The 24075-nt window shown below is 38.2% G+C and overlaps 2 protein-coding genes across 6 annotated transcripts; both read right to left on the bottom strand.

Moving 5' to 3' along the window:
- Window positions 1–143: 143 nt before the first annotated feature.
- PCB (Pyruvate carboxylase) lies at window positions 144–18352 on the bottom strand. 5 transcript variants are annotated; one of them, XM_064687456.1, is made up of 9 exons: window positions 18197–18348; window positions 17857–17951; window positions 13737–13867; window positions 12168–13677; window positions 11122–11169; window positions 8854–9251; window positions 8475–8734; window positions 6932–7961; window positions 6304–6870 (listed from the first exon to the last, which is right to left on the bottom strand). In XM_064687456.1, exons 3-9 carry the CDS (start codon window positions 13833–13835, stop codon window positions 6622–6624), a joined length of 3594 nt encoding a protein of 1197 aa, XP_064543526.1. In that variant the 5' UTR covers window positions 13836–13867; window positions 17857–17951; window positions 18197–18348; the 3' UTR covers window positions 6304–6621. The 5 variants fall into 5 exon arrangements, with proteins under 5 accessions (XP_064543529.1, XP_064543530.1, XP_064543526.1 ...); XM_064687459.1 differs by lacking the exons at window positions 6304–6870; window positions 6932–7961; window positions 8475–8734; ... (1 more) ...; window positions 11122–11169; window positions 12168–13677 and adding exons at window positions 144–429; window positions 491–1520; window positions 2126–2385; window positions 2503–2900; window positions 3659–5168 and having other exon boundaries at window positions 18197–18352; XM_064687458.1 differs by lacking the exon at window positions 11122–11169.
- A 4583-nt stretch (window positions 18353–22935) lies between these two features.
- ODA-Dnal1 (Outer dynein arm dynein axonemal light chain 1) lies at window positions 22936–23772 on the bottom strand. Its single transcript, XM_064687602.1, has 3 exons — window positions 23478–23772; window positions 23297–23408; window positions 22936–23241 (listed from the first exon to the last, which is right to left on the bottom strand). The coding sequence occupies exons 1-3, from the start codon at window positions 23627–23629 to the stop codon at window positions 22939–22941; spliced, it is 567 nt and encodes a 188-aa protein (XP_064543672.1). The 5' UTR covers window positions 23630–23772; the 3' UTR covers window positions 22936–22938.
- Window positions 23773–24075: the final 303 nt, after the last annotated feature.

Genomic DNA, 24075 nt, shown 5'->3' with positions numbered 1-24075 from the left:
GGGTTTTGGGAAATAGAGAATGACTTTGGAGTGTTTTAAAACAAACTGTCATTTAAAGAAAATGAAAGTAAGGATTACTGAAAGGGCAAGAAATTCTGAAAATTGGCGACTTTGTGCAGCAGACAGAAGGAAACATTGTATACTTTACTAGTCAGCATTGTTTATCGCATTTTGTATTTATTACTCTAGGATCAGTACAAGGTCTTCACCCTCTAACTTCATACCCATCTTAACTACCACTTGCTTCACTGTACCGGAATCTGGCGCCTGAATTACCATTTCCATTTTCATTGCTGATAGCACGACAAGAGGCTCTCCCTTTACAACCTTGTCGCCTTCTTTGACACGAATTTCGATAACATTGCCGGGCATTGGGGCGCCCACTTCACCTTTCGCCGCCTTATTAGCTTTTGGATGCACACGGATTTCCTTAAAAATTAAGTGAAGAGCATAAATGAAATGGTACACATAGTCAACACTGTGTACTTACCTTCATAGCCACTTTATCGGGAATGAGCACAGAGCGCAGTTGACCGTTTAATTCAAAGAACACCTCGCGACTACCGTTTGGCTTGAGATCTTCACCCACGGCTAAGGCCATCACGCTCAGAGTCTTGCCACGTTCCAGAGTCACTTCGAATTCTTCACCCACTTTGGGGCCTGAGAGGAACATGCGAGTGTCGAGCTTATCGACGGGACCAAACTTTTCACGGAAATGCAGGAATTCATTGGTCACTTGCGGATAGAGAGCGGCCGATACGACATCTCGGTCGCTTATGTTTCCGTGAGATTTACACAGTTCGTCAGTTAGCTTGTCAAAGTCAAATGGCTCCATCTCAGCACCTGGTCGACCTTCAACGCGTGGCATATCCTTCAATACACGCTTCCGGAATTCTTCTGGGAAACCGCCATGCGGAATACCGATGTAGCCCTGTAGGTACTCAATCACCGATTTGGGAAAAGAAAGTTCCTCCGCTTTCTCCACAACTTGAGCGCCAGTTAGTTTGTTCTGTACCATGAACTGTGCTAAATCACCGACAACCTTGGATGATGGAGTCACCTTTATTATATCGCCCAGCACAATATTGGCTTCTCTGTAGGCTTTTTTCACATCCTCAAACAAATCACCCAGCCCGAGTGAAAACGATTGGAATTGCAGATTGGTATATTGGCCACCGGGTATTTCGTTCAAATAGACATCAGCATTGCCCGATCGCATCGTGGTGGTACATTCGAATGGTCCATAAAGAGTGCGGGTTTGCTCCCAGTATGCCGAATACTCGGAAACGTCATTCAAGTTCATCTGCGTATCCAACGGTGTGCCTTGCAGTGAGGCGACAACGGCTCCCATGCTTGGCTGTGAGGTCATTCCAGACATGGAATCGACAGCAACATCAACAATATCTGCTCCGGCTTGCGCGCAAGCAAGCATAGATGCAACACCAGCGCCCGAAGTGTCATGGGTATGGACATGAATTGGAACGTCTGGGTGCTTGTCTCGGATGGCCGTTATCAGCAACCTGTGGGGAATAATGAACACAGCAATGAATTATACGCAAGTTAAATATCTTTAAAAATGTTTATCCTCACTGACTGACTTGTCATCAACCTACAATTGTTTTTTCTTCTTCGACACAGCCGCACGGTTTCACAATCTTTCAAAAAGTGATCGGTTACTTATTGAAATATCGATACATTCCTTCGGTTTGTATCGATATATCAATTACATTTAACAGGGTTACATATGTAATAACTTATTTAACAGTGGATATTTAACTGTGGCAATAACTTAGCGGATTTTTTAGAATTTTAATTCAAATTATTCAAAATCTTACAATGGAAAACGATTTTTGTTTACCATTTTATCGTTTTCTAACTCGTAATTAAATACGATTATGTTTCACACTTTTCGCTAAATCTAGCTCCTTGGAAGCTTTCTACTTCAACACCATACTGGGGAAAATGTTAATTCCAACTGAATTTCAAATACTATGTAAAATATAACCTAATATGTAAAGTTCAAGATAACACAGGTAGATTTACTTTTCCACCGGGAATTGGATCGAAAAATGATGTCTAAAATTGAAAGCTTGACCGACCAAGGTCGGGATATGTTTAAGCGTACCTTGCTGCCTCTGGCTTTAGTAGACCCGCCATGTCCTTAATGCACAGCACATGAGTTCCGACCTTCACCAGTTCATCAGCCAAGTCGGTATAGTACTTGAGATCGTACTTGGTCCTCTTGGGATCACTTACATCCCCTGAGTAGGAGATGGCCGCCTCTACAACTCCGCCGGCCTTACCAGCCGCCTCCATACCGAGGATCAAATTCGGTAAATAGTTGAGTGAGTCAAACACTCGGAAAATATCCATGCCAGTTTGCACCTAACCAAAAAAGAACAAATGACTCTTATTAAAGTCGTGCTTTTTAACATGCTGTTTAACAAGCTGTTCAACATATTTTTAACATGCTGCTTAACATGCTGTTAAATTTGTACGTACCGCTAGTTCGCAGAACTTGTAGACCACGTTGTCAGGATAACTGGTGTAGCCAACGGCATTGGCGCCACGCAATAACATCTGGAATGGTATGTTCGGGATGCGCTTGCGCATCTCCTCCAAGCGCTCCCATGGGCACTCGTGCAGGAATCGTAGTGCCACGTCGAATGTGGCTCCGCCCCAATTCTCCAATGAATACAGATTATTGAACTTGTGCGCCACGTATGGGGATATTTTCAGCAAGTCGTGGGTGCGGACACGCGTGGCCATCAGGGACTGATGTGCGTCCCGAAAAGTAGTGTCCATGAGCAGTAGATTCTTTCGGCAACGCACCTCCTTGGCGAAAGCTTCGGGTCCTACACATGTAATGATGTCACGCAGACCCTCTGGCACATCTGTCGCTGTAATTGAGTTGGATATTTTACATTTAATTTTAAGTTTTAGCTAATCATTATAGGGTATAATAATTTCGTCTCGAGATGTGTAACGCATAGAAGGAGTCATGTCCGACCTCATAAAGTATAAATATTCGTGATCGAAATCAAAAGCCAAGTCGATATAGCCATGCCCGTCTGTCTGTATCTATGGGCAAAAGGGAAATGTCTGCAAGGGCATTAAATCTTCGGCGTGCCGAAGATATCCTTAATTTCTCGTTTTTTATTCATTTTTAGTGGGGTATATTGGTAACGGTCGCCAGCTAATAAGAATAATCCCACATTTATATTCAGAAAATCGGACAATAAGCACCGAAGTAATCAAAGAATGAATCTCCAATAGTAATAAGGGTTAATCGTATTTTATAGTTAGAAACTACCGACAAGAGAAATGTTACTTGTACTAAGACTCTAATAATACATAAAACTGTAAACATTGTAATAAATACTTTAGCATTAGATTTAAGCGATGTATGTATCGATAGAATTAGTGAATGTATCGATGTTGGAAATAAGACAACATCGATAAAAGGAGGGGAGACGACACTAATGTTTGAGCGGTTAAACTTGGTGGACATTAAGAAAAGTTGGAAAACAAATATATAACAAAAATAATTAGAAAAAGGTGCGGACTTTCCAAAAGGAAATACGCATAAAACGCTTTCAAAACTTAGGTCAAAGCTGGAACAATTAACTTAAACAACAGACTGAATAAGAGTACTTACCCACTGGTGTTTCGGGTACATGAGGATGAATCTTGGCCGGCTTAAGCGTTGTAGCCAATGGCGTTTGTGGTCCGTTTACCAACACTTCACCCAAGTAAGTTAAAAGTTTTTGGGCACGATTCGGAGAGGCTGTGAATTTAAATAGGTCCGGATGCTCATCTATGAAATATGTATCTAGTACACCCTTCAAGAATTTGTCGTTCTCAAGAACATTTAGGAGAAAGGGGATATTCGTCTTGATACCTCGAATACGGAATTCCCGCAATGATCGGTCCATTTTCGACGCTGCACTCTGCAGATCACTGGCATGGGATATCACCTTGACGAGCAGCGAATCGTAGTAGGGCGATATGATGGCTCCAGCATAGGCCGAGGCGCTGTCTATACGAATACCCATGCCTTCGCCCGAACGGAAAACTTCTATACGTCCAGTGTTTGGTTGGAAGTCGTTGGCAGGATCCTCTGCAGTCACGCGACACTGAATGGCAACGCCACGTGTTACAATATTTTCCTGTTTGAGTCCCAGCTCCTCAAGTGTCACACCTTCGGCAATCCGTATCTGACACTGAACCAGATCTATTCCTGTGATCTCTTCAGTCACCGTGTGCTCCACCTGCAACCTGGCGTTCACTTCAATGAAGTAGAACTCTCCACATTCGTCGCATAGGAACTCCACAGTGCCCGCGTTCTCGTATCCCACATGCCTGGCTAACCGTAATGCCGCATCAGTTATCTTATCCCTGAGTTCTACAGGAAGGTGTGGGGCAGGGGCGATCTCAACAACTTTTTGATGTCGACGCTGGACGGAGCAGTCGCGTTCGTATAGATGTATAATATTTCCAGCCTTGTCACCTAACACTTGGACTTCAACGTGGCGCGGTCGCTCAATGAATTTCTCAATGAACATTTCTCCGTTGCCGAAAGCTGCCTTTGCCTCGTGGGTTGCGCGTTCGAAATTCTCTTCGACATCCTCCATTTTTTCCACAACACGCATGCCACGGCCTCCGCCGCCGTACGCTGCTTTGAAGATGACAGGAAGACCATGTTTTTTACAGAAAGCAACTGCTTCTTCTTTGTTTTCAACTGCTCCAACTGAACCTGGCACAGTTGGAACATCTGCTTCAGCCGCTGCTTTGCGAGCAGCCATTTTGTCTCCCATATTCTGCACCACCTCAGGCGTTGGACCAATAAATCGCAGCCCGGCATCGATAACGGCCTGTGCAAAATCACTGCGTTCGGAGAGGAAGCCGTAGCCGGGATGCACTGCGTCAATGTCGTTCTCCTTGCAGACGCGAATGATCTCTGGAATGCTCAGGTATGCATCGACCGGTGTTAGCCCTTTACCGATCAAATATGACTCGTCGGCCTTCTGGCGATGCATGTGCATTTTGTCCTGCTCCGAGTACACGGCCACGGACTTGATGCCAAGCTCAGAGCAGGCGCGAAATACACGTATCGCTATTTCGCCTCGGTTGGCTACCAGCACCGACCGTATAGGTTTGTATTCTGCCTGTTAATATAGATTTCGCCTCATTATAAGCTCAGCATAATCTGCTTTCAACAAACTCACTTGACAACAGTAAGCATTTTTGCAAAAATAATAAAGCTTTAAGCGAGGAGCTGCTTTGCACAGCGTCTTGAATGCAGGTGAAGAATCCGACATAAGCATCGTTGACTACCGCGCCTATTTTTATAAATAATTAAAGATTTATACTGCTTTATATATGTGTATTTCTATATATATATATATAAAGGGAAAGATTGGGATTTTCAGCCATTTTTTTGATTGGTGACTAAGAGTGAGTCGTGAAGACAACATTTACCAGTTTGTTCGATTTTAGATGCATATCTTAGTTTTTAGGATATAAAAAATTCTACAACTATTTTTGAGTTCTGTTAGAATTATACTCATAGTCACATGTTTAAAAAAAAAAGAGATCTTCTATAAAAAGTGTCTATCTATCCAAATATGGGTGCATGCTGTTATTATCTTTTTGTTTTCTTGCTCGATCTTATTTCAAAAGATCTGTGCAACGGTTTAGTTAAGCCGTCCAAAATTGTTATATGTATATGGCTAATACACTAAAAGATAATCAAAACGTAGATATTGATAATATGATTGGTTAAGTGCAAAAACAAACCCTTTAAAAATAATGTCACGAAAACCTAAAATTTTGTTTAAAAAATTATATAAAAAATTTTTAACTATTGTCCAGGACGTATGAAATAAGAATAAATCGAATGTTGACTAAATTTACAGTCATGACAACAAAAACAACGAGAGATTGTATTACGAATTATTTAGAATGGTTTAGAGCTAAATTTCGACTTTAGGGGAATATATATATGGACGTAATATAATTATGTTTAAGTAGATCAGCCGATTTAGCCGGTCTCTTAATTTTAATGAAGCATGGCTCGTTTTTTCTGCCATATTTTTGTGCTTATCCTACGATAATAAAAAATAATAATCGGTTGAAATTTGTTTTAAAATTAGCAGAGATCTACTCTCTGTTGGTTTTGTGCTATAGCTGAGTAGCTGCTCGTTTGCATTTGGTTAGTTTTTAATATTTATTTATTTCGCAGACTAGCGACAAAAGTTCCCTTATGTGATTGCTTCAACGTAAGCGTAAATTAATAAAACATTTCTTAGGAAATTTCATTGTTTATTCACACTTTTACATTTGATTATCATATTTTAACATTGATACAAAAATTTGGCAAAGGCTTTTCTAATACAAACTAAAAATTGATGTTTAACAACAATTGTTTGTGCGCGACTTTTTACTCTAACAAGATTGTAAACCATTTCAAAAAGTAGTGCCAATATACACACGTATATACACATGTACTCATGTAAACATAAATACATAAAAATGAAAAGACTTAAGGCTATAAATTTGTTGGCAGCATGAAAAGATGACAGCACGCTCTTTAAACATAAACATTATCGTGGACTGCATTTATTCAATGATCAGAATCAAGTCATCGCCGTCTAGTTTCATGCCTTTCTTGACTTCCACTTTCTTGACAACGCCGGACTGCGGCGCCTGGACCACCATCTCCATTTTCATGGCTGAAAGCACAACGAGAGGCTGACCCTTTTCGACTTTATCGCCTATGGTGACGCGCACGTCTATAACATCGCCGGGCATAGGGGCGCCCACTTCACCTTTCACCGTCTTATCTGCCTTAGGATGGATACGGATTTCCTGTAAAGAAATGTGCGCATTGTAAATTATGTGTTACAGATAGACAGACATGTGTACCTACCTTCATAGCCTCCTTGTCGGGAATGTGGACGGAGCGCAGTTGCCCGTTTAATTCAAAGAACACCTCGCGTTTACCATTACTTTTGAGATCGGCAGCCATAGCCAAGGCCTTCACGCTCAGAGTCTTGCCACGCTCCAGAGTCACATCGAATTCTTCGCCCACTTTGGGGCCTGTGAGGAATATGCGAGTGTCGAGCTTATCGACGGGACCAAATTGCTCACGGTAATGCAGGAATTCATTGGTCACTTGCGGATAGAGAGCGGCCGATACGACATCTCGGTCGCTTACGTTTCCGTGAGATTCACGCAGGTCTTTTCTCAGCTTGTCAAAGTCCAATGGAGCCATCTCAGCACCTGGTCGGCCTTCAATGCGTGGCAAATCCTTCAGAACACGCGACCGGAATGGTTCTGGAAAGCCGCCATACGGAATGCCGATGTAGCCCTGTAGGTACTCAATCACCGATTTGGGAAAAGAAAGTTCCTCCGCTTTCTCCACGACTTGAGCGCCAGTAAGGTTGTTCTGTACCATGAACTGTGCTAAATCACCGACAACCTTGGATGATGGAGTCACCTTTATTATATCGCCCAGCACAATATTGGCTTCTCTGTAGGCTTTCTTCACATCCTCAAACAAATCACCCAGGCCGAGTGAAAACGATTGGAATTGCAGATTGGTATATTGGCCACCGGGTATTTCGTTCAAATAGACATCAGCATTGCCCGATCGCATCGTGGTGGTACATTCGAATGGACCATAAAGAGTGCGGGTTTGCTCCCAGTATGCCGAATACTCGGAAACGTCATTCAAGTCCATCTGCGTATCCAACGGTGTGCCTTGCAGTGAGGCGACAACGGCTCCCATGCTTGGCTGTGAGGTCATTCCAGACATGGAATCGACAGCAACATCAACAACATCTGCTCCGGCTTGCGCGCAAGCAAGCATAGATGCAACACCAGCGCCCGAAGTGTCATGGGTATGGACATGAATTGGAACGTCTGGGTGCTTGTCTCGGATGGCAGTGATCAGCAACCTGTGGGAAATAATGAACACAGCAATGAATTATACGCAAGTTAAATATCTTTACACGGGGTTTTAGGAAATTCCACCCACAAAGTGGAAATTTGTATTTTGTTCTTCGACATAGCCGCACGGTTTCACAATTTTTCAAAAAGTGATCGGTTACTTATTGAAATATCGATACATTCCTTCGTTTTGTAATATAACTTATTTGACAGCGGATTTGTTCGAATTTTAATTCAAATTATTCAAAATCTAACAATGGAAAACGATTTTTGTTTACCATCTTATCGGTTTCTAATTCATAATTAAATGTGAAATCTAGCTCCTTGGAAACTTCCTACTTCAAGACCATACTGGGGAAAATGTTAATTCCAACTGAATTGCAAATACTATGTAAAATATAACCTAATATGTAAAGTTCAAGATAGCACAGGTAGATTTACTTTTTCCACCGGGAATTGGAATCGAAAAATGTTGTCTAAAATTAAAAGCTTGACCGAGAAAGATATATGTTTAAGCGTACCTTGCTGCCTCTGGCTTTAGTAGACCCGCCATGTCCTTAATGCACAGCACATGAGTTCCGGCCTTCACCAGTTCATCAGCCAAGTCGGTATAGTACTTGAGATCGTACTTGGTCCTCTTGGGATCACTTACATCCCCCGAGTAGGAGATGGCCGCCTCTACAACTCCGCCGGCCTTACCTGCCGCCTCCATACCGAGGATCAAATTCGGCAAATAGTTGAGTGAGTCAAAAACTCGGAAAATATCCATGCCAGTTTGCACCTAACCAAAAAAAGACCAAATGACTCTTATTATAGCAGTGTTATTTAACATGCTGTTTAACATGTTATTTAACATGTTATTTAACATGCTGTGTAACATGCTGTTCAATTTGTACGTACCGCTAGTTCGCAGAACTTGTAGACCACGTTGTCAGGATAACTGGTGTAGCCAACGGCATTGGCGCCACGCAATAACATCTGGAATGGTATGTTCGGAATGCGCTTGCGCATCTCCTCCAAGCGCTCCCATGGGCACTCGTGCAGGAATCGTAGTGCCACGTCGAATGTGGCACCGCCCCAATTCTCCAATGAATACAGATTATTGAACTTGTGCGCCACGTATGGTGATATTTTCAGCAAGTCGTGGGTGCGGACACGCGTGGCCATCAGGGACTGATGTGCGTCCCGAAAAGTGGTGTCCATGAGCAGTAGATTCTTTCGCGAACGCACCTCCTTGGCGAAAGCTTCGGGACCTTGGCGCACGATGATGTCGCGAAGGCCTTGTGGAGGCTCTGTCACTGTGGGAATCCCCGATAAATTTGGCTCTTAGTTTGAGGTTATGTATTATTTATCGATACATGCATGTTAAGATAAACCAAGCTCAGATTATTTACAAGTAAACGAAAAATTGTAACTTTCATCCACCGTGACAATCAAATTTTGTGTTTTACCAAAACTCAACGAACAAATCGATCTACATACATACATGTACATACAATCATATACATACATACATATGTGTATATAAATTCGGGTTTTCTTGTAGATAGCATGTTGGTGATAACATATTCACTTAACGCTCTTCGATATTGACAACTATGAATGGCAATGAAATGGTCTCTCTTTTACTTTTCTCTCATACAGAATGCTTCACATTAATAAATTATACAAATTGCATATTAAGTAAATATTTCATTGATTAGCATCAACAGCTGAGGCGATCTACGTATATCCGTCTGTCGATTTTAGCGAATTTATATTTATTTTTATACCAGCTCTTATCTACATTTATATATAGGATGCCTCACCTCATTTTTTCTAAATTGATAATACCTTTTTTATAATCTAATCTATATACCTAAAAATGTTTATACAGATCCTTTTAACTGTGCTATTTTATATGATGTAAGGAGAAAACGATCTCTCCACCCGGAGGAACAAACTGGAGCAATACTCAGTAGTTAATTTTGAAACTTCGGTAATTGTTCATATGATTTATTTCTTAGCAGCCATGTAGATATACAATTTTACGGCATCTACGTGATGCGAATCGTAAGGCTCGTATGGGGGAACCTAATGCTCGACCGATCGTTCCTATGTTAGCTATATAATATAGTGGTCCGATTCGTACGGCTCCGAAATAGTTTTCAAGCTGAGAGATTAGTTTGCATAGAAATCGACTAGGCTGTTGATACTAATAGGTTTGGATATGTCGGATAGGTTGATCTATGCGTTACATATTTGAGGACTTAATAAAAATAAGCACTAAAAGGGCATACAATAGAAAGTTCATCTTTAAAAAAGAAATGACGGGAAGCAGTAAATGTGTATAACTTAAAATAAACATAAACATAAACGTAAGTGTTCATGTGTACATATACTGATTAAGTACTCTCTGCCTAAGGCTGCAAACTCGGCCAGTTAAATCCCAAAGTTGAACCGAAAGTTAAATCTGATTATTTGCATAACTGAAAATCATTTTGCGAAAATTATTAACCCTGCTTCGTACCCTGAACCGAAACTCCGAAAATTGTAATGTTAATGTAAGGCAATTCGAAACACCGAAAATTGTAATGTTAATGTAAGGCAATTCGAAACTCCGAAAATTGTAACGTTAATGCAAGGCAATTGGAAACACCGAAAATTGTAATGTTAATTTAAGGCAATTCGAAACTCCGAAAATTTTAATGTTAATGTAAGGCAATTCGAAACACCGAAAATTGTTATGTTAATGTAAGGCAATTCGAAACTCCGAAAATTGTAACGTTAATGCAAGGCAATTCGAAACACCGAACATTGTAATGTTCATGTAAGGCAATTCGAAACTCCGAAAATTGTAATGTTAATGTAAGGCAATTCGAAACTCCGAAAATTGTAATGTTAATGTAAGGCATTTCGAAACACCGAAAATTGTAATGTTAATGTAAGGCAATTCGAAACTCCGAAAATTTTAATGTCAACCTAAGGCAGCTATCCACGGACCGAAAATAAACTAATTACCTTGTCCAAGTACTATGATATCCATTAAATATTATATTCTAATATGCGTATACTATAGTATGTATATGATATAGCCTGGATCTGAGCTTATAGAACAATTGTATGTACATATGAATAACACTGTTGACATTATCTGATGAGAAATAAAGAAGTGCAACTTAAACGTACCTTTTGCCCCGCCGCGCTTTTCACGTTCTAAGGCTTCCGGGGACAGGTCTTCATTCGTATGATAATCATGACAACATTTCGTTTATGAACAAGGTGTAGCACGTGTGTTTGTGTAGTGTGTGTGTGTGTTGTAGTTTTAAGGACGATTGCGTTTGTTTCAATTTGCAAATTTGATAAGAAATAAAGTAAAAAGAAATGCAAAAACATAAAGTAAACATATTAATGAACGCATAAAAACAAGACACAGCTCTTATCTTCGGCACACGAAATTTAAATGACCCTTAAGACATTGTTCCTGACAAAAGTTTTCGATTCGAATAAAAATATTCCGAATTATTTATTTAAATTAAATTGGCGTCAGCCAGCTTCTACAAAAGACTCAAATATATTCTTTTATTTCGTGTTAAATCATAATATTTTCAGCAACAATATAAGAAGCCCTCATTCATTGATTGACATTATTGAACTCTTCTATTAGGCAAATCATAGAAATCTCATGATGCTTTTTTTTTTAATTTCGAAAATCTGTAATAACTCGTAATTTATCGGAGCATAATAATATCTAATAAAATCATTCGATAATAATTAATTAATTAAATTTGAGGCTAATTTACGTCAATGCATCACATTGTTGTGCTTCGCATTAGACTAATGTCTTACTATAACAATGGACTGAAATCAAACTAATGACTAAACCAATGACATTAGATTAATGTCTTACTATAACTATTTACTGAATCTAAACTGAAATATTATTCTGTGACACTTGCTAACTGAATTGGAAAAGTTTTCTATTAAAGTGTTTATGGAATATGGAACCTTGCGAGCAGCACAGGTGAAAAGGTTAAGAACACAAATTAAGTTTCCAATTTTATGGAAGAAACTTATAAGCAATCATTTGTCGAATGATGTGTGCTTGGGCCAAGATAAAAGGCAAAGACGCAAAGCTGGAAACAATTAGGTAAAGCAACAGCCATTTGGTAGCCACAAATCCGAAAAAAATAACGCACATGCCTTAGACCAGGGATCAAAATAAGTTGACTTACCCAACGGTACCTCGGGCACATGGGGATTCACCTCGGCGGGCTTTAGTGTTGTGGCCAATGGCGTCTGTGGCCCGTTTACCAACACTTCACCCAGGTAATTCAAAAGTTTTTGCGCACGATTCTGTGTGGTAGTGAATTTAAAGAGCTGCGGATGCTCATCTATGAAATATGTGTCCAGTACGCCGTGCAAAAACTTCTGGTTCTCGAGCACGTTCAGCAGAAAGGGAATATTCGTCTTGACGCCGCGGATACGGAATTCTCGCAGTGCTCGGTTCATTTTCGCGGCTGAACTCTGCAGATCACTGGCATGGGATATCACCTTGACGAGCAGCGAGTCATAGTAGGGCGATATGATGGCTCCAGCATAGGTCGAGGCGCTGTCCAGACGTATGCCCATGCCCTCGCCCGAACGGAAAACTTCCAGACGTCCAGTGTTCGGTTGGAAGTCGTTGGCTGGATCTTCGGTGGTCACGCGACACTGAATGGCAAAGCCACGGGGAACAATGTTCTCCTGTGTGAGTCCCAACTCCTTGAGCGTCATGCCTTCGGCAATACGGATCTGAGACTGAACCAGATCTATTCCTGTGATCTCTTCGGTCACCGTGTGCTCCACCTGCAACCTGGCGTTCACTTCAATGAAGTAGAAGTTGCCAGATTCGTCGCATAGGAACTCCACAGTGCCCGCGTTCTCGTATCCCACATGCCTGGCTAGCCGTACTGCCGCCTCCGTCATCTTATCTCTGATCTCTATGGGAAGGCGTGGGGCAGGGGCGATCTCAACAACCTTTTGGTGCCGACGCTGGACGGAGCAGTCGCGTTCGAATAGATGTACAACATTGCCAGCCTTATCACCCAACAGTTGGACCTCAATGTGGCGCGGACGCTCAATGAATTTCTCAATGAACATTGCTCCGTTGCCGAAGGCTGCCTTTGCCTCGGAGCTGGCGCGTTCAAAATTCTCTTCGACTTCCTCCATTTTGCGCACAACACGCATGCCACGGCCTCCGCCGCCGTACGCCGCCTTGAAGATGACGGGTAGTCCATGTTTTTGGCAAAAGGACAACGCTTCCTCTTTGGAAGTAACTGGGCCATCTGTTCCCGGCACAATGGGTACCCCAGCCTCAATAGCCGCCACGCGCGCAGCCACCTTGTCGCCCATGTTCTGCACTACCTTGGGCGAGGGACCAATAAAACGCAGCCCGGCATCGATAACGGCCTGTGCAAAATCACTGCGTTCGGAGAGGAAGCCGTAGCCGGGATGCACTGCATCAATGTCGTTCTCCTTGCAGACGCGAATGATCTCTGGAATGTTCAGATATGCCTCCACCGGTGCAAGGCCCTTGCCGACCATATATGACTCGTCGGCCTTCTGGCGATGCATGTGCATTTTGTCCTGCTCCGAGTACACGGCCACGGACTTGATGCCAAGTTCCGTGCAGGCGCGAAAAACACGTATCGCTATTTCGCCTCGGTTGGCAACCAGCACCGACCGTATGGGTTTGTATTCTACCTGTAAAATGAGAACTTGCCAATCATCAGCAGCTTAAAAATATTCCATATTCGACTTACCTGAGTGGAGTAGGCATTTTTACTAATAAAGTAAAGCCTCACTCTAGGAAGCGCTTTGCGCAGCGTCCTGAATGCTGCTTGAGATTCCGGCAGGAACATTGTAGACGTTTTTTATTTGCCTGTGGACGAGACTACAAAATATATAGATTTCGCATTAAAAAGATAATAAATCATCGGACTCAACCTTGAGGCCTTGACCATAATCGAATTAAATTTAAGGTCAAATAGAACTAACAAAAAAAAAAATCGTACTCAAGGAAAATTGACCAAATCTTATCATGGAAAACTATTCGTACGTTTCCAAAACAATAATTAGTTCGGACAATAGTCCATCCATCGTTCAGGGAAAAACGATGTTTAATAAAAGCTCAACATTATCATTATAGTCAACATTATTAATTTCATAGTGGGGCGAAGTGTCAATAAACATGCTTATCTTCTCATTATCTCCAAAATCCTATCTATCATATGCATATACATATATGTATACACGAGTATTTATTAACATATAACACATGTATTTATACCTTTATATCTGCATATTGATTCCTCTTTGGCTGTGGCCCGTTTGAACGAGTCCATCTTGGACACTTTTGGAGCTAAAGAATGGAACTTTGGAAAGTGTATGTATTCTCGGTCAGGACGATGAACTTTGCCATGTCAAATCTGCCCTTCTGGCAGCGAGAAGTTTTATTCGAGATATTCATTTTCCTACACCATACGAAAAATGAGAATCTATCTCGTCACATTTCCAAAATATAGATCAAATATATTTCGAGATCTCTTTCTCGCTTTATGGATACCTCCGCCATTCCCCCTTAAAAATTGAATTAACTCATTTATTAAGCTATTGCTTCGTGATTTGACCCTTAAGATTTCATGAAGATCTTACTTGTTATTCATTTGGTATTTTATTTTTATTCGACTCTATCATATAATATATGTATATATATAATATACAAGAATAATGTTGCCAGCTTTAGATGCCAAGTTGATCAAGAGGCCGAACCATGCACAAAGAGCCCAGCCTCGTGCAAATCTTATACGATTTGACCAGGTTAGGGGGTTGGAAAATTTTGACCTATGGTATGTCTATATAGGATATTAGAGAGTCCATTTTTACATGAATTTTGAATAGGAATAATGTTGCCAGCTATATATGCCAAATTGATTGAATTAAAGTGTGTGTATGTAATTATATATGTATGTATGTGTGTGTGAATGTGTGCGTGTTTATGTATGTGCGTATATGCTTATGTATGTATGTATGTATGTAAATTGTCTTCTATTCCAATTAGCGCGGCAAATTTAAATAAGAAAATGTTTTCATTAAAGCTGCCCTCCTCCTCGATTCTCAAAAATGTAAGTAAGGCTTGCAGGCTTCACTTATGAATCAGGCGCAAGCGGCTTCAACGCTGGAAGCTGAGGAGCCGGAGGGGCATGGCGGAGGACCAGGAGGAGCACCAAGGGGGCGGAGCAGGAGACGTATGTAGGTATGTATGTAGGTATGTATGTAGGTATGTATGTAGGTAGGTATGTAGGATTGTAGGTATGTAGGTATGTAGGTATGTAGGTATGTAGGTATGTAGGTATGTATGTATGTATGTATGTATGTATGTATGTATGTATGTATGTATGTATGTATGTATGTATGTATGTATGTATGTATGTATGTAGGTATGTATGTATGTATGTATGTATGTATGTATGTATGTATGTATGTATGTATGTATGTATGTATGTATGTATGTATGTATGTATGTATGTATGTATGTATGTATGTATGTATGTATGTATGTATGTATGTATGTATGTATGTATGTATGTATGTATGTATGTATGTATGTATGTATGTATGTATGTATGTATGTATGTATGTACGACATACCCTAAAGCTTTCCCCGAACTACCAGTAAAAACATTCAAATGAAGCATATCCGACCCTATAAAAAAAAGAGACTCTTAGAATCGATCTAACCATGGCAACCATCTGTACCTTTGTACACTTTTCACGCATTTTTATATAAAATTCTCTACTTCAATTCAAAGCTAATGATAAACATAACAAACACAGCGGTCATGACCTTAGATGTGATGTAGGAAATTATTTGTGGCTCTAAATGCATACTTAGATATATTTTATAAAAGCGCTTTCTATTACTTAAGATATTTTGAGTAAGGTCAGGGTAATTCATACATATAAAAATAGCTGTTAAAAGTGCAGTTTAAATAACAAGATTGACAGGTGTTTCAATAGTTGAAAACCCAAAGATAACCTTCTTATTAGTCGCAAAAAACACATGTCTGTATGTATGTATGTATAATGTATAGCTATGTGTAACACGAATTTTCAAAGTTATCTGAGTTTGGACATTTTTTAAGTGTCGTGACCGACATTTTATATTTGAAATCCGACTACAGATCTAATAATTTGAACATTTGCTACGTTCGTGCGAACAGACTGATAATAATGTAGATTAAAAATCCAGAATAAATATTTTTTGTAAGAGGGTATTATAGTTTTTCACGAAATGCGTAACGAAGAGAAGAATCGGTCAACAAATTAGTTTTTTCTGTTCAAAGTCACCTTTAAGCCATACGCCTAGAAGGGTGTTTACTATTCGGCATGCCGCTCTTATGCTAATTTACTGTTTAATACTATTTAAAGCAACCGGTAAAGTAAAAAAACAATCAAAATAAAAGTATCTACTAGTCGAGCACACTCAACGAGTACGTTGTTGTCCCCATTCACTTTGAGATCGAAACCGGTGAAAACTGGAAACTGTGAAAAAACTTTCATACTTTCCACCCCGTTAACACACCCAAACACACCTCGTTTTTTTGGGGGTCCTTTTTTTCAAAATGGAGCCACGGAGTCCGCAATTATTTGAAGAGCTTTCCCTTTGTTTACACGAGAATGAGACATGTTGGTTAAATAGTCAAAATAAATACATATAGATACACACACATATATATAAATGGTCTGTTATGTATTCATACATGTTTGTATGTTCATATTAGCGCGCCTGACCAAGCCGATTATGTAATGATAATACGACTACATTATTGCAATAATAAGACGAGGCGCTTTAGAATGTGCACATCAGTCGGTCGAGTGATTTGGTGATTACGCAGCTTATTGGGTGCCGCTCACTTTTACTACTGTACTCGCATATATACATTTGTGTGTGCGTATGTATATATAGAAATGCGCACATGTGTGTGTGCCCATACACGATCTTGAGCAAACGTCGCTAAGGTCAAAGACGTTTCGTCTGTGGGACTGGGACGCGCCTGCTCTGGACACGTTGATTATCCCGTAAGAATAAATGAGGTGACAAAAATACATAACATACGAAAACTATATACATACATATTAACATACATACGCGAGACGGTACACGCTCTGCTCCTTAGATCCTTACAGAATAAAAGGGCATGCATACGTGAATATGTTTACATATATAACAAATATACATATGTACATATGTTAATTGATTGTGATTGGTTGTCACGATGGGAATCAAAGCAACTAAATCAAATAATTAGACTTTGATTCCATTCGCTCCGTGACTTTCAGGCTATAAAATTCATAATACAACCATTTTTTATTCACATTTCTGTTTGCGTTTGATTCGTTGTTTTTATACATACAGATATACATATACTAAACACATACATACATGTAAATACATCGATATATACATACATATGCACATAATTAATGGCACATGCCCTAATTTTGTCAAGCACGTTTCGGCTGACAGCGAAACCATAAGAAGGCTAAATATATGGGGCATATTCAAATGGACCCAGACGGAATACAGGAAGCTTTGACATCAATAGTCTGTTGTTGATAATGTAGACAAAATAGAAATTAACACATGAAATTCGGAGTGCATTTATACATACACATGTCCATTTACATATACCTATATATATATATATACATATATATGTAAAAATTCATTTGCACACATACATACACTTTACGCATACATGGTAGTTACGTAGCGGCATTTGCCTAATATACGTTTATTGTCATTTCTACTATACATACATACATATGTATATGCGCATACATGCGTACATATGGACATACAGGAGGCGATTTACATACCCTTGAAATTGAACTCTCCAGCTGCTCCCTGTTGTTATCCCTGAGAATCTTAAGAGCGCACTTTCAATTGAACTTTCACGCACGGTTAGCACACGCTTGAAAGAATAAAAGCAGTTGAAATAATACGAGGCGATTGTAAAGTTCTATTATGTGTAGTACAAATATCAATATATAGTTATCACACAAATCTTATATAAATTAGCGTGGTTTTCAAATTAAAAATACTTGAACGAAGATGAAGCACACAGAATTAACAAATTACTGTTTAGAATTAACAACTATATCACACACGTATGTAAGTTGGTATGCCTATATATATGTACATGCATGTAATACATACATATATATTCTGTTTGGGAAGGTAGACCACCTCGTTACGATTACGTTGACTTCACTTCACAACTGTTTCTGCCCGGGAGCTCGAACACTGCGTACGGCTGGCACCAAAGCTTAACGTCCAACTGACATACGGCGTCTAAAAAACTTGAAAGTTTGCCAGTTTGCCAGTGTTGCCGGTGGCTGGTCACAGTCTCTCTGGTGGGCTCTCTCTGTTGCTCTCTTTCTCTTGATTTTGTGGATGGCTCTCGTAATTTCGAAGTGTGTGCGTGTGGCTAACAGGCGGCGGAGGCAACAATAACAACAAAACGTGCACTTTGTCCCAAAAATAAAAGAAAAGCAAACAAATATTGTGTCATGTCTGTTATGAGACAGAGGCCGGGCTAAGAGAACAACTAGTTGAGTCCCAATTAAAAGTGTGCGATAGCGAGGGAGAGCAACAGCTGTTTACCGCAAAAGGTACATTTTTACATAAATGCATATTAACATATTTACATATGTGCATATATATAACATATGTACAATTTGTATAAATGAACGTTAATGTGAATATTTAAAACGAAGTTTAGTAATTTCCTCGTATTGCTTTCCCCATTTGCCAAATGTAAGATTTGTTAATTAAAAGTCGAACAAAGCCTTACAGAAATCAATGTACATATGTACTTTTGCTTTACCCCATACGAATTCGATTTTTATACCCTGATACAATTGAAATTGAGCGAAAAGGGTATAACAGATTTGTGCTAATGTATGTACATATATATTTTAATGCGTACAACTTTCCAATGGAAACGGAGTTTCCAATGGATCGTTAATTAATAAATTGCGTTGTGAGGGAGAGGGTGTGGGGGGAGGGTTTCTGAAAATGGCGTGAATTTAATTTATATATATATATAATCAGGCACAAAGTCGCATCGAGAAATGCTAACTAATATTGTGGAAGTGTAATACATTTATTATCGTTACAATTGTTGTTCAATTTTTTGAATCATTTCCACAACCATAAAGGCGATAAGAAAACCAGTCTCCAAATGTGAATTTTGTGTTAACAGACCTCGTAGTCTCAGATCGACAAATACATATATATATATTTATATAGAAAGACAGGCACCCAGACTTATAGACGGACTGATAGATAAGAACACATCGCCAGACTGACTTGGCTGCTTTATAAAGAAACAGACGAACATAGCTAGATTATGCCAGCTTATCATGCTGATCGAGAATACACGCTTGTACTCTACACACATTTGTATACCCTGTATTTTATTGGGCACAAAAAGTTTGCAGAGAATTTATGAGCTTAACTATTATGACTATTACAACAACTCGGCGCTGGATATAAGGTATCTCCTAGTCGGGTAGTCTCGACTGTCTTTAATAATTCCAGAGCATAGAATATGTATAGATGTTATAATAATAATAATATAATTAAAATGAATACTTAAATAACTTTCGACAAAAAATTGAGTTAGTAATGTGGGGAAAACTGTTATGTGTGGCAACTCTGAGTTGTGTGCTGGGTATTTCTTAGTCGAGCCCCTTGGCTTGATTCGTAGTTGCCGTTAATCAACAACATTCCGCTAGTCCGCTAGTCGCGCCTTCTTTAATCTCTTCTCTATAGTTATATATGTGCTATGAGTACTTTTTTATACCGTTGGCTATAAATAATGAAGAGAAAAACTTTCCCACATCCCCAAATAGCAGCGCTTTGGCCTAATGAGAAGCCACTGATAACCAAGCTGATAACAGAGGCCGATGTCATTGCCGGCTCCGGCGAAGGTCGGCGAAAGTGCGCTCGGGGCAAGTGCACGAATCAGGTTTCGGTATCATCGGCAATGTCCAAATATGTCATACGATTTTATATGGCCCCAGACAAGTTGTTAAACAACAATTTGCCATAACACACGGAGCCGGTCGACGCACGCGCAAAATCACAAATCTCGCAGAGAGTATTTTTTTTTTGGCTCCTAGTCTTGACTTTTTAGCTCACCTACCTCACGGTATTTATTAGCCTAAGGGAATTAAATATAATTTTGAATTTATAAATTATAATTAATTACAATTTGAGTGCATCAATTATAATTCTTAATACTAATTTTCGCGGTATTTTGAGGGAAATTCCCTTAAGGGAAATTCCCTTAAGGGTAATTCCCTTAAGGAATTTATATATATATATACTCTTAAAACAAAACTCTTTAGTTTAAAGAAGTGTATCTTTACCTTTTTTTTACCCTGAACCCATTGAATATGGGTAAACAGGGTATATTGTATTTGGTCAAATGTATGTAACAGGCAGAAGGAAGCATCTCCGACCTCATAAAGCAAATATATTCTTGATCAGCATCATTAGCCGAGTCCGTCTGTCCGTCCGTCTGTCTGTCCGTCCGTCCGTCTGTATGAACGCAAGGATCTCAGATCCTATAAGAGCTAGAGACTTGAAATTTTAGCTGTAGGTCCTCCTAGTCCCCGCGCAGATCGAAGTTGTTTCCGATATTCGATAACTTGCCCCGGTTCCAAGTAATCGATAAAGATCGATATCGAAATCCTGTTTTTTGAGCAATTTTGGTAAATAATAAGAGCTAGAGTCACCAAACTTGACATGTAGCTTCTAGAATAGTATTTATATATCAAGTATCTTTCAAGTATCGCCTGTTGGAAGAAGAGGTTGCAGGGTATCCCCTAGTCGGGAGCTCCCGACTTGTTTTAATTTATTATTTTTTGGGCAGCTGCCTCCTCACCTGAGGTTGACTTCGCACGGCACGTGCCGTTAATCGAGCGGAACGTTCGTTCCACTAGACGCGCATTTACAAAAGATAATGTTTCAGTTTAATTCACAGTTCTTATCTAAACTAGCCTTTAACTTATCTACCTTCTGGCGTACTGGCTTACATATTGTGTGCTCACATTTTTTTTTTTGTACTTGTTATCATCTAAAGTTTGTGATTTATGGAAATATTCCTACCTCAATCTTTTCTAAGACTCTGTATAAAATAATTAAATATTTGCGTGGTAGACCGTGGGTCAAGTTTTATCAGAACACCTTGAGAGAATTGAGTTTTTTGACAATCAAAACTATACGAATAGTCAAATAATAAAAAAAAGTTAACTATTTTAAGCCGAGATATTCAAAAGAAATCATTAAAAAAGTTTTGATTTTCGAACCGATCAAAATTAAGTATTTCATTTTTTAATGCCAATCGATAGTACTAATCCTTACGAGTCCAAAATTGTATATCATTCCAAAATCTGACATTATCAATCAAAAGTGATGTTATACAACAATTTTATTTCCGACCAATTTTCTACTAATTATACTTTAAACATAGGAAAACTTCCAAAAACTAGTCTTCTAATACTTTAAACTAATTTATGCATGTATTTACCAGATAACTGTATTAGTTAGTAAAAAAACAATCTCAAAAAAAACGAGCTGTTTTTTGTACTCAGTGTTAAGTGGATAAAATTAAAAATATATCGGACATCTGCGCTATGTCTATATTTATACTTCGGCAGCACGAAAACAGTTTTTTTTTATACCCTGTCCCATTGAAAATAGCTAAAACGGGTAAAATGGTTTTGTGCTAATGTATGTAACAGCCAGAAGGAGGCGTGTCCGACCCGATAAATAGATATATATAGTTGTGATGTGCGATACGACACGGTCCGTTTGCAAGGATTGGAGCTGAAGACTTTAAATATTTATTTTCCCATATTATATTATTATTATTATATATTTTTTGCTTCTATTCATGCAGGGTACTTCATAGTTGAGCATAACCGACTTCAGCGCTCTTGTGTCTGAGCTGAATTATCTTCTAATCGAGTATTTTAGACTAGAACACTTTTAATATTTTTTATTTGTTACCAATTTCTTATTATTATCAATAGCTCTTATCGGAGAAAAAGGCCCATATATTTATTATTATATGTTTATTATTATTATTGTTATTATTAAGATTAACTATAATACATTATTAAATTTGACTGGTTGCATTCTTTTATAAAGTTCTGTTATTATATATATTATTATTATTATTATTATTATTATTATTATTATTATTATTATTATTATTATTATTATTATTAATATTATTATTAATATTAATATTAATAATAATAATAATAATATTAATATTAATATTATTATTAATATTGACATTAATATTATTATTATTATTATTAATATTTTTATTAATATTATTATTATTATTGCTATTATTATTATCATTATCATTATCATTATCATTATTATTATCATTATCATTATCATTATCATTATCATTATCATTATCATTATCATTATCATTATTATTATCATTATCATTATCATTATCATTATCATTATCATTATCATTATTATTATCATTATCATTATCATTATCATTATCATTATCATTATCATTATCATTATCATTATCATTATTATTATCATTATCATTATCATTATCAATATCATTATCATTATCATTATCATTATCATTATCATTATTATCATTATCATTATCATTATCATTATCATTATCATTACCATTATCATTATCATTATCATTATCATTATCATTATCATTATCATTATCATTATCATTATCATTATCATTATTATTATCATTATTATTATTATTACTAATATTATAATTATTATTATTATTATTATTATTATTATTATATTATTATTATTATATATATTATTAATAATATTATTATTATTATTATTATTATTATTATTTTTATTATGTTAAGTATTTACAATATGGGTTCCTCCTTGAGCACGACGGGCTCACCATCCAGTTTTCGTATAGTCGGTAGGCGCTTGATGCACTCGGCCCTCCACGTGAGCTCATCCAAGCCCTCCGACAGAGGATTGCCGACTACCACTAAATCTTCCAGGGACTCGATTTCGGCCAGCCGACTAAACTCTGACCAGTCCTTGATTAGATTGTTGCTTATGTAGAGCACTTTCAGGCACTTCAGCGCAGACATGCCTTTGAGTTTCTCTATCAGGTTGTAGCTGAGCCAAAGTTCTTCCAGAGTTTCTGCCACAGCTTCCTGGTTATTAACCCAGATAATATCAGATCAAATATATAATTTTTAACAAACCTACCAATCCTGATATTTGCTTGATATAATTGCGCGACAATGACAAGACCTTCAGACATTTCATGCCCGACAGGCCAAAGATTTTCTCAATCATATTTGTGGACATACTAATTCTTCTGAAATTACCAAGCGAAGGGATCACAAGTTTATTATTTTAATTTTTATTATTTAAAGCATGATATTACTCGCAGTTAACAAGCGTTCCGAGTGTATTGTCCATTTTCTCGATCGGTGGCCATTGAAACTGCAAATCGATATTTTTGGCATTTAGCGAATTTTGCTGTTCGCGCTCTTCCCAGCGTTTCAATGCTTCCTTGATTGTTGTTGCCTTCGACATCTTATAAATTCGACTAAATTTTTGCTTCTACCAAATAGCTAAACCATCCTCGAGCAAACAAATTTGTGTTGCCAACAGCAACTACCAAAATTATTGACTATCCGCAGCCATTTTCCCTTCTTCCAGTAATTATTATTATAAAACTAAATACTATTTAATTTGAAAATAAGAAAAACAAAAAAACAAAAGCTGCATTTCTATCTATATATATATATCTTTTGTAGTATTCAGATTTGATAGGGTCTTGTAGAGATATTAAAAAATAATAAAGCGTAAAATGTTCTCCATACAGAAACTTTTATTTTGACCGACTCAGACTACAGAGAACTATATCATGATGTGGTTTAATGTTGATAACACGTATATTAAAACGAATAAATGGCAAGTTTGGTCAAGATATCTTCATCTAGGATAACCCAATATAAAAAGTGTTTCGAGGATTGGAT

The sequence above is a fragment of the Drosophila montana genome, unplaced genomic scaffold (genome assembly GCF_035044405.1).
Source record: "Drosophila montana isolate Dmon_TW-CO22-7 unplaced genomic scaffold, ASM3504440v1 contig_3200_1, whole genome shotgun sequence".
Classification (NCBI taxonomy): Eukaryota; Metazoa; Arthropoda; class Insecta; order Diptera; family Drosophilidae; genus Drosophila; species Drosophila montana.
This window is presented reverse-complemented; position numbering and strand designations above follow the sequence as displayed.

Bases quoted from the DNA above. Each gene is read 5' to 3' on its own strand.
- PCB (XM_064687456.1), bottom strand. From the start codon at position 13,835: ATGTTCCTGCCGGAATCTCAAGCAGCATTCAGGACGCTGCGCAAAGCG. The intron at 13,678-13,736 runs GTAAGTCGAATA...CTCATTTTACAG, and splicing joins AAAATGCCTACTCCACTCAG to GTAGAATACAAACCCATACG. The intron at 7,962-8,474 runs GTACGCTTAAAC...TATTTCCCACAG, and splicing joins CTAAAGCCAGAGGCAGCAAG to GTTGCTGATCACTGCCATCC.
- ODA-Dnal1 (XM_064687602.1), bottom strand. From the start codon at position 23,629: ATGTCGAAGGCAACAACAATCAAGGAAGCATTGAAACGCTGGGAAGAG. The intron at 23,409-23,477 runs GTAATATCATGC...TGGTAATTTCAG, and splicing joins GGAACGCTTGTTAACTGCGA to AAGAATTAGTATGTCCACAA. The intron at 23,242-23,296 runs GTAGGTTTGTTA...GTTAATAACCAG, and splicing joins TCAAGCAAATATCAGGATTG to GAAGCTGTGGCAGAAACTCT.